The 19,717-nt window shown below is 35.6% G+C and overlaps 2 protein-coding genes across 12 annotated transcripts; one reads left to right on the forward strand and one right to left on the reverse strand.

Annotated features, from left to right (window-relative positions):
* Positions 1-1,039: 1,039 nt before the first annotated feature.
* LOC122574652 (RING finger protein 207-like) lies at positions 1,040-7,094 on the forward strand. 6 transcript variants are annotated; one of them, XM_043742466.1, is made up of 9 exons: positions 1,040-1,172; positions 1,342-1,584; positions 2,243-2,391; positions 2,473-3,251; positions 3,632-3,979; positions 4,059-4,341; positions 4,413-4,802; positions 5,503-5,774; positions 5,856-7,094. In XM_043742466.1, the coding sequence occupies exons 2-9, from the start codon at positions 1,367-1,369 to the stop codon at positions 6,078-6,080; spliced, it is 2,664 nt and encodes an 887-aa protein (XP_043598401.1). In that variant the 5' UTR covers positions 1,040-1,172; positions 1,342-1,366; the 3' UTR covers positions 6,081-7,094. The 6 variants fall into 6 exon arrangements, with proteins under 6 accessions (XP_043598401.1, XP_043598398.1, XP_043598400.1 ...); XM_043742463.1 differs by having other exon boundaries at positions 5,503-7,094; XM_043742465.1 differs by having other exon boundaries at positions 5,506-7,094.
* A 1,541-nt stretch (positions 7,095-8,635) lies between these two features.
* Positions 8,636-11,344, reverse strand: LOC122574653 (poly(A) RNA polymerase, mitochondrial). Of its 6 annotated transcripts, none has more exons than XM_043742470.1 (7): positions 11,054-11,344; positions 10,446-10,627; positions 10,109-10,336; positions 9,811-10,026; positions 9,514-9,722; positions 9,225-9,445; positions 8,636-9,153 (listed from the first exon to the last, which is right to left on the reverse strand). In XM_043742470.1, exons 1-7 carry the CDS (start codon positions 11,178-11,180, stop codon positions 8,666-8,668), a joined length of 1,671 nt encoding a protein of 556 aa, XP_043598405.1. In that variant the 5' UTR covers positions 11,181-11,344; the 3' UTR covers positions 8,636-8,665. The 6 variants fall into 6 exon arrangements, with proteins under 6 accessions (XP_043598405.1, XP_043598408.1, XP_043598407.1 ...); XM_043742473.1 differs by having other exon boundaries at positions 9,808-10,026; positions 11,058-11,342; XM_043742472.1 differs by having other exon boundaries at positions 9,808-10,026; positions 10,130-10,336; positions 11,054-11,342.
* Positions 11,345-19,717: the final 8,373 nt, after the last annotated feature.

Raw genomic sequence — 19,717 nt, forward strand, 5'->3', positions numbered from 1 at the left:
TTTACATATTTGTTTATTTTACATATATGTCTAAAACCAAAGGCATGGAATCAGTTTAAAGAACTAGTGGGGATAGCGATGGCCAGTTAACAAAGCAAAATCCCAGCCAGTTAACGCAGCACTATTTTATTGCCATATGCAACCCTAGCTGTTACTTATGAGTGAAGATGAATATGGTACTCATCTTTGCTCATGGACAGAAGATATTACTCTGAAGTTCTGGAACACGCGAAAAATGCCGTTTATTACAAGTTTTGCCATTTACAACTTTTACAGTATCTTACATCACCGAACGATGCATTATCGATTGCTTTATCGTGTCTCACGATTGCCGTGTGTTTGAAAATGTTAGAATTTTTCAGATGATAACAAAACTTTTAATTATTTATTATTTAAATTATATCTATAATTATTTACTATTTTATTTAAAGTGATTATTACAGGTTGTAAATTTCGAGCGATTATTATGAATTATTATTCAGAGAGTTTAAATTCTCTGTTCTTATATACATATCTGTTTTAGTATCTATTACATGCAAAGAAAGTTTTTAAGAGTTTCCAATGTGGAAATAAGATTTTGAACTATACATAGACAATTTTTCCAAATTTTCAAATATATATCTTATAGAAACAATAAAATTATTTGAAAATTTGTAGAAAAAGGGGTCAAATACCCATTATCAGTGGGCGTACATACGTGCATCACTACTCACGTATCCATTATATGCAAAGATAGCTCTTAAAAATGTTCAATGCTTAAATAAGATTCTACATAAACGAATTTCTCAAATTTTCAAACATATTTCTTATAGAAACAATAAAATTATTTGAAAATTTGTAGGAGAAGGGGTCAAATATCCATTATGAGTGCATGCACGTATGTGCATCACTACCCCTGCACACTTACGTCATAGTTGCCTTGTGTGCAGGCCGGTGCACCCTTACCACGTATCAGCGCGTGCAGCAGCAGCAGCAGCAGCAGCAGCCCGTCCTCTTTTCTACGTGTACGTATCATCCTTAGTGGAGGGGGTGAGATTGGTGCCATTTCAGTGACGTCAGAGTCGATCGTCAGGCGCAAACTGGGGGTTTGCGCCCACCATACTACGTCAGAATGACGAGCCGATAAACTACCTATCAGGTTTTTCTGCGGCGGGCGGGCCAACGGTCTTAGGGTAAACATTCCTTCTTTTTATCGTTTCAAGTAGTTGCACGTTGCATTTCATTTGATTTTATTAAATAGTGATTTAATTTTGATAGTGAAGTAACCGTAAAGAAAGAAAAAAATGAAAGAGGGTACTGAGGTGGTGGTCGGTGAAGCACGTTCTGGATTCTGGTTTCCAGGTGGCCGCCGTTGGTTTGGCCGACGATGGCGAACTCGGCGGGGACGACGGTCGACGGCATCGACGTCGGCGAGAATGACGGTACGACAGGTGTAACCGGTGGCGGGCCTAGGAATCCTCTCATCTGCGGTGTCTGTCATGACTATTACAACGAGCCTTGTCTGCTGTCCTGCTTTCACACCTTTTGTGCCCGCTGCATCCGTGGCCCTCATCTTGAGGGAAAAGTCTCCTGTCCCATCTGCGGGTAGATAACAACGACTGTTATTGCATGGCGTCCTTAGGGTGGGTGACGATCCCAGGTCTGGGTTAGGTTCGGCTACTATGTGCATGTTATTACATTTCCTATTAGTTCTACTGTCTCTCTGTAAATTTTGTGTCTTAACATAATGACAAAATTTGTTATGTCTTTGTCAGTTCCTTCTCCACGATGATCTTTTGTTTCGTACACTTTTGTTTCAATAATCTTGGGTTTAAAGAATGAAATTTCCTAATTGTTTTGATGTTTGTGGCGTAGAATGTATAGGTGCGATAAGTTTTGCTTAACTTCATTGAGATATATATGAAATAAAACCCATATAGCTAAACTTATCTTTATTATTTGTATAAGTTGTAAATTATGTTTGTTTTTGCAAGTACTTGTTTAGACATATTTCTTTATTGTAAAGTGTACGTGTTTCTGATTTATCGTTCAGAATGGAATTCTATAGATTCATCTTATTGTAATTGTTTATTCTGTTGTAATGGTTCTTTGAGATCCTTTTCTCTTTATATATGATTTCTCTGAGAATTTTTCTATAAGTTTATGATAATATTCTTTTGCAAGAATTGAAGTATCTTTCATATCATTCTTAACACTTTCTATTGCCTGTTATCACAAATTTACAATACATTACTGCTCATAGGCAGCAGACACAGTTGAAAGATGGAGCACAACAACCACCGCCTGATCAGCTGATACGTCAGCTAGTTGAGTTGGCAAACTCTGAGAATCCACCTTGTGCCAACTGTGATAAACGGGACAAGTCTACTATGTTTTTTTGTACAACATGTGGTAAGTAGCAAACAATGATAAATGTAACAACAATCATCCTACTATTTTATCCTTGAAACTTAAAACTATTTTTGAATATAGGACAAGCTTTGTGTACACACTGCAGGGAGAATACCCATCGTGCAAAGATGTTCTCCACACACGAGGTGTTACATATGAGCAAATGTACCAAGGATACACAACGTCGTTGCCCGACCCACGGAGAACAATACATAATGTATAGTCAAAGTGCCAAGTGCATGCTCTGCGCTACTTGTTTTCGCGACACTCCTGCAGATGCGAGGCTCCACTGCGTTGATATTGAAAGTGCCTGGCAACAGGCTTCGAAGAAGATGGAACGAGCTGTTAATTCCATTTGTGAGCTGCAAGCTGGCGTGCGAGACGGAGTGTTGGCTTTAAAATCACAATTGGATGAACTACGACATAGTTTGGATTCCGAAAAAAGGACATTGAATTCTTTCTGTCAGGGAATGCAGGAGGCCATAACGAAGACGCACGGAAGTACTCTGACAGAATTGCAGCGACAGTTTGAAACGAAGGAAAGGATGGTTCGAAGCCAATTGCTTTCATTAGGTAGCGCACTTCCTGTGCTGCAGATGCATTTAATGTTATGCACTGCCTTTACTAGCGGTGCAACGAAATATCAATTTCTCGAGCTAGCCCATCCGATGTTGGAACGACTAAGTCGAGTCGCGCAATTAGGATATCCATCGAGGCCGCCTCTGCTGACTGCACATCTGAAGACTAACTATAAGAATGAATTTGCTCGCGCACTGCAACCGTACGTCGGTCAGTCCCAGAAGGAATCATTATATGACCAAACTCACACGACGGCTCAGCAGGATCCGCCAGTGATTCAGGTACTTAGATACATTTAGCCTGGCCACCTCTCGATTACGAATTCCATCTTTACGTTCATATTACAAGTTTCTTTTTCATTGCATTTCTCGCGCACACTTCTGTGTAAGTATTTTTGTTTACAGGATTTTACTCGATATATGATGTGGCTTGTACTTAATCGTATGGTGGTAGTTAGTAGCCAGATTAGAATACAGTCATTCTTGTAGCAAATTGACTGTTCTCGGCAGACGTGAAAACGTTTCGTTTCTTGTTAGTTTCTTAGCCGATGATGTGGTAGTCAGTATCAGACAGTTTATTCAGACCCGTATATATCTATATACACGTCTGACGTTCTGGGAAGAAATGGCTCAGAGTTTACGTGAGATATTTCTTTTCCAAGCAGAGCAGCAAGTCTGCTCAGAGGATTCCAACCAAGAGCGGGACCGACGGTGGACCGTTTTCCAGTCACTGTCGAACATTTGATAGTCAGCTGAAGGAATTGAATCAGCAGTTGCTCACTGTGAAGGAACGTTTAGAAGAATTACATCGTGATGTGGCAGTTCTGAGAAGAGCTAACACACCTCCGTTGGGCATACGTTATGAACAGGTGGCGAGGGATTGTCGGGTGCTAGAGCAACAATTAGAGCATTATCAGATGGAACTAGAACGTCTTAGAAACGTGTTCGATACACTTTGGGATGAACAGTTATGTAGAATTCACATAGAAAAAGAAATATTTCATTCTCAGGTATTATTTAGATTTTATTATTGGCAAAGCTTGAACGTCTTGAAGATACGTCGATTAATGAATTTCTTTGTTCATTCAGATGAACGATATCCTATCATTGAGAAGTCAGGTAAAACAATTGCAGAATCTTGCTCAACAATTAGAACCGTATATAAAATCTTTCGCAACCGGAGTTAGTGCTGGTGAAGTAAGCATGATAGCCTCTGATGCAGCCAGTAATCAGCATTTGCAGGCGTTACTGGATCACTTGGCACGTTTACAAATGCAGGAACCACCACAACCGCAAACCCAAGCTCCGACCAAGGATCATCGACATTCGCGTACTACTGCAACTAGTGCAGATAATGCGCTTTACATGAAAGGTATCTACTCTTAATTTCAATATACTCCAATTTCAAGATTATCACGTGATCCACATGAATTTTTCATTTAGAAACGAAGGAGGTACCAACACGTTGCCGTACTCCTTCCGCTGATGTCGAAGCTGTCTTGGATTCGAGTGGAAACATTATTGTCTATGGAACGGCCAAGTCAACGGACTCGAAAAGAGGAGTGCTTAGCCAATTGATCGAAAAAGCTAGAAGTAAAGAAGATCGTAAGAAATCGCCAGGAAGAGAGGAAAGTCGTGATCGTAGTCAGAGTCGACGACCGAGGAAGTCTCCTGATAGTACGAAGCCTAAAACGCCACCTGGTCACTGGTCTGCCAGCAAAGTACGATCTTTGTATCGATCTCTGAAAGGTGGCAGTGGAGATAATTCTGCCGAGGGACTCGATCAACCAGAAAGGTGCACGGATTCCCAGCAACCACAGTCGCATACGACTGGTAAGAATAGATCTGTGAGGATTGTATGCACGAGTAAATAATGTTGCTAGAAAGAATTTGATGCTATAAATTTGACGATAGTTCAGAGGATTATGTAGATAGCATTTATGATCGATGTAAATAAAACCCTGATGAATGTACACGAGAATTATTGTACTATCGCGCCCAATTCAGGAACGAGTGCGGTGAAGTATCGCTTTCATTCAAAGTCACGCAAGCTAATTAATTAAGGTATAAGTTGATGCACAGAGTGGCTCGTTTCAGAGCGAACGCACTGACAAGTGATGCAGTTATTACATACTGTTCCACTTAAAACAATGTAATAGGTATTAATGGTTGATGGATGATATTTCCACCTTCCTTCCAAGTTACACAGTTCGAGGATTCTTTTCATTCGGTGCACATCATGAAAATTTTAATTAAACCAATGTGTGTGTAAATGCACGGTTCAATTCAATTCATCATTTAATTACCTATCTCTCATGCCAATTTCTTCAAATTCTTCTACATAATAGAACAAACATTTCATATCGAACATCATTTAAAAACCATATATCTTAGCTACATTGTTTCTTTTAATTTTACAACATCGGTTCTCCGAAACATTAATATAACTAATTTCTCAAAGAAGGATGCATGAAGCGACATATTTGATTTTATCATCCTAGTTCATTCATTTAAATCATTCACATACTTCTAGCAGGGGAAGAAGGAGAATATCAACGAATTTCGGAGGCGTCCAGCACGGGAGAGGTGAAGAAGCGAGTTCAGGCTCAGGTACACGCGGTTCCCGACGAGCAATCGATTCCTGCAGGCAAGGGAACCAAGGTGTATCCGGCTAGTGACTCGGAGGATGTGTTCTACGCGGATGAGAAGGCCTCGACGGAGGTGAGGAGACGTCGACGTGCGAGCTGTGACAGCCTAAGTACCACCGGCTCGGGAAGCAGACGATCGAGTATTGTCGATGGGACGGTAGGTCAATCCGCGCAGGATCCCAGGAAAACAATGGTTCTTTTGATCGGGCCTACACCGAAGTCGTCGTCTCTGGTGCAGAAGCAGCGTTCCTGGGAAACATTTCCTCGGCCAAAAAGCAAACGCAGTGTAACGGCCAGCGAGGGGGGAGCCTCATCTCTTAGTCAGCTGAAGAAAACGGACAGTTTCGAGGGGCACGAGGAAACCGTGAGAACACTGGTGGCTGCCGTGCAGGAGACAAGGTCACACCTGCATCATCGTCACGTGCATCATCATCGTCATCATCGAAAGAGCAAGACAAATTAAAATGATTCAAGCCACGGTGAAGGTTTCAAAGAAGTTTTCTTTCAAGAGGTATCCAGCTCGGATGGCCAAAGTGCGGAAGTAGATGTTAAGTAGAAGGAAAATTATATCGAAATAAAAGTATTTACTAGGCTGTTCTGAGTAGTTAGGCTGCGTTTGGCTATCCGGGAAGGAACGATACCCTCCAAAATAATGCCTAGCATACATCGGGGAAAGTATTATAGAAGGACTGTACTTTTTCAATCGATAACATATTGTTATTGGTAGAAAAAAAATAATACATTGTTACGTAAAATGGTACTACGAGGATTTTTTTCCAAGTATTTTGAGCATTTTATTAGAGGTATTATAATAAACATAAAGGGCATTTCGTGTGATGTATATAATACCACAGACGAAGATGATCTTACGAATTAGGAATCGTTTATCGCTATAAACTGCCATTGATTAAAGCACCTTCGACAAGTGCATGTTTTTACTTTTACGAGATATTGTAAATTTTTCGAATGCTTTATTTCTCGGTTTGGACCAAGAAGTGTTTTTAACGTTTATATAATCATCTTGTATAATTAATCGAGTAATTTCTACTCCCATGTATGTCTAGTCAGAGTTGTTTCAGGGTCAACCAGCCTTCAACGTAGAGCAGTCTTCAATTTTTTATCGAACAGCGTTCTGATTGCACTTTGAAGCGCCGAAGGTCATAATATTGCTGCCAATAGTCAAATAATACGTAAAAAAAAGTATACATATTACATATACGTATATAAAAGAGAAAAAAAGAAATTAATAAATGATACTCTTACTGTTGATGCAATCCTTACATGGTGCATAAACATTCAGAGGCTCAAAATAGGATTATAGGGATACGTCGATAAACTATATGTGGGTATACATACAGTTACGATTTAATTAATACTATTACTATTACTACTACTACTACTACTACTACTACTACCACTACTACTACTACCACTACTACTACTACCACTACTACTACTACTACCACTACTACTACTATTACTACTACCACTACTACTACTACTACCACTACTACTACTACTACCACTACTACTACTACTACTACTACTACTACTACTACTACTACTACTACTACTACTTACTGCTATTACTACTACTACTACTGCTACTACTATTACTACTACCACCACTACTACTACTACTGCTACTCCTACTATGAAAAAGTATAAGAAGGAAATAAGTAAGAAAGAGAAGAAGAAGAAGGAGAGTGGAAATGAAGGAAATAATTTCCCATACTGCTCAAATCATGTGTTTTCTTTAATTTGAAATTAGAATTGGATTAAGAGGAATGGATTTTGTAAAGTGAACGATTGAAATTGAATCGTAAAGAAAAGGAAGAATTAGAATTTATATATAACAAATTCAAGGTACTTTATACAATGTACACTCAATCCCTATAATTGAACGACGAACGAATCATCGATTGTACATGGAAAATCGAAGTGACAGCATTTTGTCCTAATAAGAAAAGACAGCCTAATTACAAGTGTACTTGTAATTTGCCAGACACACGAGGATCCATCGTCTGCAATTGTACTTCAATTATATAGGAGTATAATTGCGATAAATGTTTTTACAATTACATACACGTGTCAAATATTGAGGTGATTGTTTCACTAGAAATACACAATACTCAGCTTTCACGAAAAACGAAGGTTTCTCGTGAAAGTTAAATACAATCGTTAAAAAATTAAGAAGATATCACGATCTTCGTACAGATCATGAGTTATAATTATAGTAAGTGTACACGATTAATTATGTATGAAAAATATCGAATTGCTGATAACATAGAGAAATATACAAGTTATGAAGTATAAAAGTCGTTTAATTATCGATAGATATTTCCATTATTCTATGCAGTGGATTTACTAACATGATTTTACGTATTCTTTTATTTTTTTCCTACTAGAGTTCAAGTCCTACAATTTTGTATGTACAGTTTATACTACTATAACTATACTATACTATATATATACTATATATATTATATATATAGCTATTTATACAATTATTTTTTGTAGAACTGGTGCAACACGTTTTTCCAACACAGTTTGCTTTATATTTCCAAATTTTAATAAGATTTAAGAAAAAGACATGGGGTATAATAAAAAATATTGAAATGAAGACGTTATACAAGTTTTTTTTGCTTGATTATAAAAATTTGCTGATTTTATATACTCTACTCTTCGATAAAATCTATCCGTTTTATACATATGGTATTATAACATTAGTATTTAGACTGTAATCTGAATTATGTCATTTTTATCTTAATAAAGTATATAACACACGATTTATTAGCTATGATAGTATATAGAAGTAAATTTACATTCTTCATTTCTTTTTTCACTTTCAAAGTTTTTCTTTCAAATACTTATTCTATTTTTCATATATCTACTTAAATTTAAGAATAAATACATGATGATGATTCTTGCATTATCCATCTCCTAATTTCAAAATTTTTAATATCAAAATTATATTTACAGGACAGGTGAAGTTTAGAAAAATCAGTTGTAAATAAATTAATTTGAAATGAAATGTCATATTTATTATTACTTTATTATATTCCCTTGTATTTTTTCCAAACTATTAGTATCAGTTACGGTTGGAAGAAGTTTTTCCTCAAGTCCTATTTGTGTTTCTTGATTGTTAAATTCATCATTAGTTTTTGTTGTATCTGGTCCTAAATTAATTAGTTTCAAAATAATGTCTCCTTCAGCTGAATCTAACATTATATTAAACGCTTTTTGAAAGTGATCTACCAAACGCATTAGTTCATTTGAGGTAACGTTTTTACTGACATTTAATGTTGCATCAAATGGATTATGAATATGAAGAGGCGAGAAATCATTTTTCAGTTTGAATCTTCCATCTCTTATACAAATTGCTTGCGTTTTAAAATCAAAAATACTATAATATTCAAAAAAATTAAATAAAAGACTGTGCAAACTTTCATCATTGGTACGCTGTATGGATTTTTTCCAACTTATAAACCAATTAAAATTAGGGTCTGCTGCATTGCTTTTACTCTTACTGAGTTCTGCAAACAGAGAAATAAAAAGTACAATACAATAAATGAATATAAAGAATTCTTTTAATGTTTACACTTACCTACAAAGCACTCTATGGTGTTCAGAGATGGTAATATATCTTTCGTTTGTAAATAAAATATAATTAACAAAGTAAGGGAAAAATTTGTTATCCATGAACCTGGATATTCCTTTGTCAAATTCATAGCTCTTGCCCACTTACGAATGGTGCAAACAAGTGGCTTAATGCGCCAATCCAATTGTGCATATGTGTATAACAACTCGGACATGTGTAATGCAATCCTGCACAAATAGTTTCAAAAACTATTGTAACACCCCAAAAAGATAAAAAATATATATTTATTACATACGTGTTTGTGCTACTAAGATCACATCTCATATTTGTATTTAAGTTACAAAATTTAATTATAGGAACCCGAGCTTCAAGAATCTTTTTTATATCACAGATTCCAGGAATACACATTTTCATTACTGTACCTACTACTTCTAAGAATTCTTTTTGTTCATTTCTTTCTGAAAGAGGGATATTTTGTGTCATAAAAAAGAACTTTTTCCAGCTCTGAAAACAAAGCAATTTTTTTATCAAAGATATACAAAACTGATAACATAATTATATATACATCAAAATACTTCTTTATATTTACAACTTTTTGTTTAGTATCCGTAATAGTTTTACATAGTAAATCAAGATCACATCCTATTTGACCAAACCCGTTAACAGAGGATCCAAATGGTACCACACGTATATTGGGAAATAATCTAGATACGTAATATGAAATCTGATCTGCAGTATAAAATCTCAGCCTTATGTCCAAATCTGTAATTCTTAAAACATTGTATAGGGATATCATTTGATCTGACACCTAAAACATTAAAACATTTTCTATTATTAAATGTACTTTATAATCATAAAATTAAATTTAGTTTAATATGTTAATACATTACAGAATCTACTTGTTCCAGTACTTTTCGGATTTCATTTGACTTTGGAGCTTTAAAGTTGGAATATATACTAATATCTTTTCTTAATTCACTTAAATATAATTTATTCCGTGATTTAAATGAAAATAATGGTGTCACACTTCGAGCACATTCTACATCTGTTTTAAAGGTAGCTATATTTTTGAGTTTTAGCACATCTTCAACTGATTGTAATTCCATTAATACAAAATTCTATAAATAATCATGCTACATTGAAATCATATATAAAATTCATTAAATTGTGTACTATAATGTTTAAATAAAGATCTATGAAATAAGAATTTCAGATGTCTACACTTACATTATCATTCACTGTATAATAAGGAAAAGTGTTTACAATAGTTGCATAACATTCACAAAAATGTTTAAGATCATCAATATATTTCATATCAGATAGCTTTACTAAAATACATTTTCTTGCTTCATTCTGTCTGAATTTAAACATTTGCTCAAATGATTCATAATTCGTAAGATTATTTGCACCTACAAAATATATTTCTTACTTGATACTGCTTTAAATACTGATATTTACTGAACAATATACATATAACAATGCTGATAACACTTGTTATGTTATTTAACTACTAAAGGAGATTAGTTATATTATATGTGTTAAGTTATTTATAATCTTTTATTAAATATTAGATATTTATCAATTATATTATATTATACAAATGAATGTTAAGGCTTCAATTTGTAAGATAATCTTTAATAAATGAAATAAGAAACGAATAAAACAATAACTAAATTGTAATGAAGGAAAAGAACCAATTAATATAGAGTTGAAGGCACATTTAAGAAAAAAAACAGGAGAGAAAATAATACGATCATTGAAAGTTATGATCTTGCGAGTAAGGTTATGACACTAGAAATATAATTCTGTATAAAATTATCTTTCTGAAAGCATACCAACTTGTTTGGAATATCTCATAACATTGTGTTCCGTTGCAAATTTCTTTGTATTTATTATACATTTACAATATAATGTATTTAATACAAAACCAAAATTACTATTAATACGATGAACTAGTGCCATTTTTGGGCCCTACAGTAGCGCCAAACACGTGGTGACTATTCCATTGTCTGATAAGAACAGGATAGATGTGATATTAAATGGGACTTTGTGTCTCAGTTCCTGAAATACCAACTTGGAGAAAAATCAGTGTTTTTTACGTCTTCTGCGATTTGCTACGGCGAACATAGGAATTAATACTCAACTCATCATTGAAAACGATACATATATACATACATGCATATATACATATATGTATATAGACAAGAGTTTAACAAGCTTAAAGCCCCGTGCACAACTGCATATGTGAGGCTCTAAGAAATGCCTATTATAACTCAATTAAAAATGAATATCATCAATATATTCGGTGTGAGTTGGGTTTAGCTTTTTCAATCCACACGCAACGAAGTGGTTGGCAACGGTCACGTAAAACAACAACAGATCTTCTATTTCGTAAAATAATATCAATTACTCATAGTCAATCAGTCAATGACTATGCTGTGTATGCAGCCGGTAACTTATCATGCGCATAGTAAATGAGAAAACAGTATAGACCGTCCAGATCACGCCATAAGAAGGAGATAGCTACAAAAAGTGACTCATTTTACGTTTCTAAATACATTTTCGAAAAACGTTTGTAAGCCAGGATTATTTCATTTGTGCGCATTTTTGAATTTCGAATTCGAAGGTACAATGTTTCCATGATAATCGAACGTAGGTAAGAATGAGAAAGTACAGATATGCGAGGATAAGGAAGATAGACTGGCAAACTAGAGATCTCATATGAAATTATGTATACACATACAATATACATGTCATGTACAATTTTAATTTTGATTATTATTAATGATTTATTATAATTGATCGTTTTAAAACTGCTCTTGAACGTATGCAAAAATATTAGTGTTGTTGATTCAACTTGACTATTTTGTTATATTATTACAAAAATTTTTTTAATTACTTCATACAATCACGCATACTAGATATACTGTTTCTTTAGCATGAGCCAAATCTGACATAAAGATTGCGATCTGATATCGAATAAAAGGAATTCGCAACGGACTTGGGAACGTCATGAAAAATTTATTGAACAGGATTATATGTACCGATGGAATACGTAATATGTAGCTTTGTCTTTTATTGAAATTGCATATAAAATACATAACCATAAATCTCTCTACTTTATAAAGCTTTTGAGTATATGTATATGTATAGTATACTAACATTTTTTTAGGATACATACTATGGTGTTACTTTTAAATTCCAAACTTTCAATAAATCTACAGATGCTGCAAACACACGTTCTAAAAATTTATGCAAATTTTACGAAGAAAAGACTAATGAATCTTAATTAAAAATTAAATATTGATTCCAAAAATGTTTGATATTAAGTGAATAATTTCCTCGCTAAGGTTTCAGAATAAGTATATAACACTAATAGAGAAGGCGGCAAGTTTAAAAGAACTTAAATTCAAGGAAATAAACTCAAGCAATCAGTTGTGATCAATTATGCAATTGCGATTCCCTGACTTGCTCATTCAGTTGTTTTTCTCACGCCAAGATAAACCGCCTTACAGACAATCGGCTTGACAGTTTGCCATTGGCGAGATCGATTGCCAAGATTTCTAAAAAAAAAATCACTTTCACCCCGCTTGCGTTTCTAGCTGAGTCTGTCTGTACTTTTTCTTGTTTTTATGTGAAATACTGCACCAACGTGCAATGATTCTTTCATTGGCCTCTCGAATCCTATTGAACTCCTCTTAACTCAATAAACAGCTTCTCTTGGCACGAGTGTAATGAGAAGCAAGGCCATTCGCAGAAACTGTAACCAGTTTCGATATTTTCGCATCTCTATCTAATATCTACGCGCGGTTAACAAGAATCATATATCCGTAGAAATAATATGACAATCACACGAAGAATATGACCAAGAAAAACATGATAAGTATAGTTTTGTTGATTTTCTGATTCCAATGTCATTTTATGATTAAACAGAAAACTCTTAAGATAATATGATCGAAAATGCAAATGTAAATCTTTCAAAGATAAGAGTCTCGAGCCTTTTAAAAATAGTTGATAGATTGGCCAAATTTTGAGAGAGTCAAAGGTGTAATTATCTAAGACAAATGATGTTTTAATATCTTCAATGTTGTAATATCGTGACGAGCAATATTTTGAAAATTTTTACGAAGGAACATACGTTTAATGTTAAATTTTAAAATTACTTTCCTGTAGAAATATAGGAAAATAAAGAAATAGGAAAAATAGGGAATAGGTAGCTTATCGTGTTCTTCCTCTGTAGTTTTTGTCATTTCTTCAGTTAAATTACCATAGATCCTTCCTTCGACGAAAGTAAACGTTTGTCATCATGGAAATATCGATGAGTATTCATGGAAGAAATTCGCACGAAAAATACCTATCGCTTGCATCCGCGAATCTCAATTAATTCCAAGAACTTTGTTATGTCACGAACGCTGCACATCGACGATTCCCAAATGGATAAATCGTTTTACATTCGTTCGCAGGCAGTTTTCGCCGTTTACGAGACAGACTTTCTCGTTACGATTTCTGAGCGACGAGTGGCGATTCAATTACAACAAGCATTTCATGGTACGTGTTTTTAGCCACCTAGCAGAAAGAGATCGGAGAAGAAATAGGTTAATTGTCTTCAAAATACGGGGCCAGTCATTACGCTCTTCTGGACAAGACTAAATAAATTGGGTGTTGCTAGAGCGATTCGTTTCTCCGCTCTTCTCCGTTATTATTCACACTTTTTCTACGTTTTCGCCGAAAACAGCACGCTCGCAATAACGTCCGTCCCGATACGATCGCCAACATCCTTAAACGAGAGAAATTCCAAGTGGTAATTTATACCCTCTTCCTTAATGAAAGTTCGGTCTATTCTCTTTTCATCTGGAATAAGAGATTGCGGAGCACAGTTATACGAATTTCTCTAAGCATTGGTTCATCTGCTGGAATCCTTTTTTGTTCCTCTTCCATTTGCCCGCTAAATTTCGGTGGTCACGCAACGGATCAATTCTAAGATCATTTCTCATCCTATGCTTTTTATTAAAATTAAGGGTTTCATCGAATCACCACATGGATCTCATAGACTGAAATAATCTGTGAATCCGATTCGAAATATCATCTCGGGGCATTAGTAGCAAGAGCAAACGATAATTACGCAATTCGCGTGTCGAGGAAAGTAAGTACATAGGTAGCTGGTATCGTGGATCGACTCGTAGGACGCAACGGCAATCAGTCTCCTTGCGGCTAACATCTTACTTTCAGTTGTTCGATGACAGAATGTAAGCCGTCCCGTGTAGCTCTTCGTTTGCACGCAACATTGAAAATTCCAATGGACGTTTACGACTTCGTTTCGATCGTTTTCATATCCGCTGCACTCGTACAATTTCTTCTGTCTTTCACGAAAGTTATTCGAAAGTGCACAACGCGACGCGTCCCAAGGGGCAGAAAACTTTAACCTAAAAATCGTGAAAGTTTTCTCGCGAAATCGACGCGATTCGTCAGGTTGGTAACGAGATCCACGTTGCCGAATAGATTCGCTTCTTCATCGAGTCACGATTCAAGCCAACTTTTCTTTTTTATCGCGGCACGTACAGGGACCCGTTTAACTCGATCGTTCCGCAGCTTTTTCACCCGCGATCACTGACGCGGAGGATTCATCGTGTGACGAATAGAAGCAGTACCGAGCACAGAGACAAGAAAGTAGCCGTCTTCTTTTTGCCTTCTCGTATCCATTACACATCCGAGAGGTGGGTGGATCACGATGGAAAGCGAATCGAACGCGATGAACGCGTTTTTTGCTCGGATAGATCGGTATCCACGTATTAGTGAAGTTTGCTCGCCGTGGGCTATCCTCGAGAACAAAAAAGTCATGGAGAACCAGTGTTGGTAATTACGATATTAATCGACTGTGACCAAATGGTCGAGAGTACCTCCTCTTCGGTAGAAGTAGATTAAACTTTCTTTCCACGCGATAATCCATTTCCAACTTTTCTGGATACTTTCCATCGGTCACGGAACTTGATCGATTTATAGTAATGAATGAATATTGTTAAGATGTATGAAATAATGGCGAAATAAGAAATTAATGTCCATACTTCAAATTTTTAGTATATACATAGGCAATAAGGTAATACAATTAAATTTATCAACCATTAATCGATAACGAATATTTTTATTATTATATGAAAGAACTAAATTCTTCTAAATCTTCTTCGGATAAAACTTCTACGAAATATAAATTGATCATCTAAAATCTTATCGATGGTATGTTAAAGTTAAGTATGCAACTAATTAATATTAAATATTATTGTTAGAGTCACGATAGCCTTTGGATTAATTTGGAAGAATCTCTGAAACGATCTGAGAATAACGAACTCCTTAAGTAATAATAAAACTGTTGAAGTACATTTTATCGTGCTATAAGGATAAATCATTTTGAAACAATATTGCATTCTGTTAAAAGAGCAAGCAAGTGTCCACGAGTCCACATGCTCCTGACTTACTAGATGTCTCTGATTTATTAGAAAATCTCAAAGTGGCCTTAGATCGACATTCCTATCTCCTTCGTCGAATTCGATTCGATTCGAGAAAGGATAGGTTCTTCTTACGGCATGTGTCGCGATTGATCAGCCACTGACTCACTTCCCGATCGTTCGAACGGCTTCTAACTTCTTTCGTTGTGGCAATCGGCGCGGTCGTGAGACCATAAACGATCATCTTAGATGCTTCATCCGTTTCAATGTTTCCTTGAAACATCAATCGACGTGTATGTGGGTCGATCGTGAGAGATTCGTAACTCTTAACGTTGACGATCTAATCGTCATTGGTTTAAGTATATATGGTCTGAGATCTTCAGATTCTTTTGTCTTCATATTTCTGTTAATCCTTTTGACCCAATACTCGAAGTATCGTATCTAAAACTATTCAACAGACGTATGTGATGCAGTCTCCTATTCACAACCAGGATATGCAGGTATTACAAACTAATTTTTATCCATCACGAATATTTCTCTATGTATATAATTCTATATAATTTTCTATATAATGTGCGATAAGATTCGATCGTCTACACACGAGCCATTCAGAATTCACATTGATCAATTTCATAAGCTGAAAAGTACAAAGAACGATGATGTTACAAATATTCTTTTACCATTGAATTCTTCTAAATGTACTAAACATTTTCATTATTAATTTCCTATCGTTTATATCGTTCTCATGCAATAAGTAAACTTATGAACATAAGTAATTTGTTCTTTGAGAAACAAAATCAAGAAAGAAATGAACAGAAAGTGGAGATGACCAATTTAGCTTCCGAGGGACTAAATAATATCGGACCTTAATCGTTTCCTTTCTGAAAAATTAGAGCCAATCGTTCTGAGCCGATCAGTTTGCCTTTGAAATGGCTCAAACACGCAGGCACCGTGCCTTTCGTGTTTCAGTCGACCGTCGAAACACGTCACGTTCGTCTATCGATCGCGATTTGCGTCTACGCGAGCAAGATACATGCCGTCGCGAATGGCTTAACGACGAACGCAAACAGAGCCCCGTACTTTCTCCTAATATCCCTAATTTCATGGTCGCGATTCTAAGCGTATAATAGCGAACAATTGAACGTATCAACTCCATCGTCATCGATCCCAATCGGAAAATAGTTGCGCAGAGTGAAAGCATCGCCGATCGGTAAACAACGATCGATCGAAATTAATCTTCATGGCACTTCATTAGCGTGACAACAGATCTACCTATGACGTATATATAGGAGTCGAAGAATTCAGAATTAAGAATCTGTCCGCACAGATAAATCGTCGTTTATAAAACCTGTTACTCCTGGACACGGTGGACGAAGAAACGATAGTTCCATCCTATGGTGGAATGAAGATGCACGCGGACGCGAGTGCAGCCACCGTTTACAGTTAACCGTGTAAGCGGACTAGCAAGTTGCCTCTTCCTTGCCAGCCTCTCGTGCACCCCGCAGATTACAAAGAGATTAAAAGCCTGGCGAACGTGACGTGTGTACGGAATGCTCTCGATTTTATCTGATTGCAAGCGTAACAGAGAAACGTTCGTTCCGTCGAGCACGGCTACGAGGAAAAGATCCAGGCTAGATTTTAAGAAAGATCTAGGATAGATTTTAGGAAAGATCTATTATCAATGAAAACGATCTGCGGAAACTAGGGTGAAATCTAGCACCATCTGCGAAAATCCATCTGATTCACAATGGGTCAGCGTGACATGTTCCATTATTCTCATAGTCTAATATTCCAATATACCCAATTGTCCTTTTTGATATTCAATATTATTTCGTTCAGAATACATTATTGCTACAAACTTAGAAGAGAATCGTTAACGATTATCAAGATATATTTCTCTTTTGAGTACTAATGTACAATGTTAACAGTTTTATTGAAAAATACGGCATAAAATTTATAATCTTCATACGACGATACAAGATTATTTTTTTTACCTATTAGAATTATTATTATGAATTATTATTATTATTCTTGTATTATTAAGTTATTAATTCAGCCTCCCAGAACTAATTAACTCCGCTTTCTTAATTTCATTTGAACTTTGTTCCATAAATACACGATTCATGTTCAATGCTCAAGAAACAAAGATCTACTTCTATAAATTCGTGTATCGTAGGAAGATTGCACAAATAATGAGAAATTCTAAGGTAATTTAAAAACCAGTGTTTGTAATATCATTTTTCTGTGCTTTTTAATTTCCGCAGTTGAGCATTTCTGAGCTGTTCGATTAATGAATTTTAAAATTAATCATTTAGGTCTACGTTCAACGTAAGAGAGTTTAACAATGAAGAAGAAATAATCATAGGAATATATAATATCCAAAATGGTGCAGAAAGGCAAAAGTTACGCCATAGTTGCACTTGGACTGTTGAAATTCTATGGAAAATAACTAGCTTAAGATTCTAAAGAATTTATATACAGTAATAAATCCTTATCTTTTTTTAAATCTTCGAGTTGGAAAATTTCAATGCCAAGACATCCTACGTTTCTCGTTTTTCTCGAGGATGAAAGATTTCGTATCGTTTCTGTTTGGCCATTTTTGCCTGTTGTTTGATCAAGTAATCGAAGAGAAACGTCCACGGTGCTTTCGCGAGAGAAGTAATGCGATCGTTTAAACGCAAATCGTTTGACGTGAACTGTTCATTTATAGAATAATTAGTAGTCGCCGGGGAGGCCCCATTACGTCTCCTTGGCTACGATCTACTCGCGGCGATTACACGAACCAGTTATGGCGTTATTCTGATTAGCGGGAGCGATGGTAAAGAAAAAATGGTAAAACGACGTGCTCGATTATAGAGAATTTAATACACCGCGTATATAGCACGCCTACGGAGTGTATCCCGCGCGTTTTCTTTCCACTTTCATAATACGCTGGTAATCTTTGCGCGTAAACGCAACACGCGGGTTAATTATCCTTTCTAACGGGGATAAACGTTCCATCGCGAGTTTCTAATCTATTTCGGTGATGCACTCGTGACTTTTACTTTTCTATGGCTTTCGAACTAATTGTGCTTTTCATTGCTAAACACGGCACGCAGCGAAAATAGTTCACCGGTGGATTCTGTCACAAGTTGAATGTTTGGAAAACGGAATCTTATTATCTCGTACAAAGTCGGCATAAATAATGGTTGAATAATTAGTTAGATTTGATATCTGCGTATTAAACATCTGAGATGATATGTGCGTGATGAGATAGAAAAGTTCGTGATTGAACAAGTGATACGTCAATCTTAATACAGATAATAATATTACGAACACAAGTCAAGGAGCTATGTTCCAGCCTTTAAATATTATTACATTAATTTGAGTATTTTATAGGTTTTTACATAGTATTACGTAGATTTCGTACATTTTTGCACGTTTATATATTTTCCCATAAATACCTAAACGTTCGTAATCTGTTAATGAGGCTTTTCTGTTCTACTGGCTCTATGAAGCTATGCTGGGTTGTTTAGAAAGTTTGTAGGATTCCTAGAAATCTATTCTATTACTTGGAGAATTATTTATTACAAACTGTGAATACTGTTTCTAATTGGACATTACCTACCTGTATCAAAGAGGATCATCTGGAATTGATCAATGGGGAAGACGTTGTTTTTTAACAGGACAACATTGAACCTAATGTATCGATAAAGACCAGGCAAAAAATGTTAGACCATAGTTGGAATGTTCAGCTCCCATTCACTACATATGTTATATATATAATCTCACTATCATCTATTCTGGTCATTATAAAACGCTTTTAATGGTGAGAAATTGAATACATTTAAAATGTGCAAAAATTACTTGAAGGAATTTATTCATGCAGAAAAACAGGAAGATTTCTCGAAAAATGATTTGTGAAGCTATTTGATGGATGATAAAAGTTGGAGTCGGAGGAAAATTTAATTTATTTGATAAAACATTAATTCTGTGGAAATTGCCTTTATATTTTTCTTAAGTTTCCCTATAGGTTGGATTCGACCCTGTTGCATTCAATTCTAATCTATTTCATTTATC

Source organism: Bombus pyrosoma, linkage group LG14, assembly GCF_014825855.1.
Source record: "Bombus pyrosoma isolate SC7728 linkage group LG14, ASM1482585v1, whole genome shotgun sequence".
Taxonomy (NCBI): Eukaryota; Metazoa; Arthropoda; class Insecta; order Hymenoptera; family Apidae; genus Bombus; species Bombus pyrosoma.

Coding starts and splice junctions, on each gene's coding strand:
- LOC122574652 (XM_043742463.1), top strand. CDS start 1,367: ATGGCGAACTCGGCGGGGACGACGGTCGACGGCATCGACGTCGGCGAG. Junction 1,585..2,242: donor GTCTCCTGTCCCATCTGCGG/GTAGATAACAAC, acceptor TACTGCTCATAG/GCAGCAGACACAGTTGAAAG. Junction 4,803..5,502: donor ACCACAGTCGCATACGACTG/GTAAGAATAGAT, acceptor ACATACTTCTAG/CAGGGGAAGAAGGAGAATAT.
- LOC122574653 (XM_043742469.1), bottom strand. CDS start 11,180: ATGGCACTAGTTCATCGTATTAATAGTAATTTTGGTTTTGTATTAAAT. Junction 10,027..10,108: donor TACTGGAACAAGTAGATTCT/GTAATGTATTAA, acceptor TTAATGTTTTAG/GTGTCAGATCAAATGATATC. Junction 9,723..9,807: donor CGGATACTAAACAAAAAGTT/GTAAATATAAAG, acceptor CTTTGTTTTCAG/AGCTGGAAAAAGTTCTTTTT.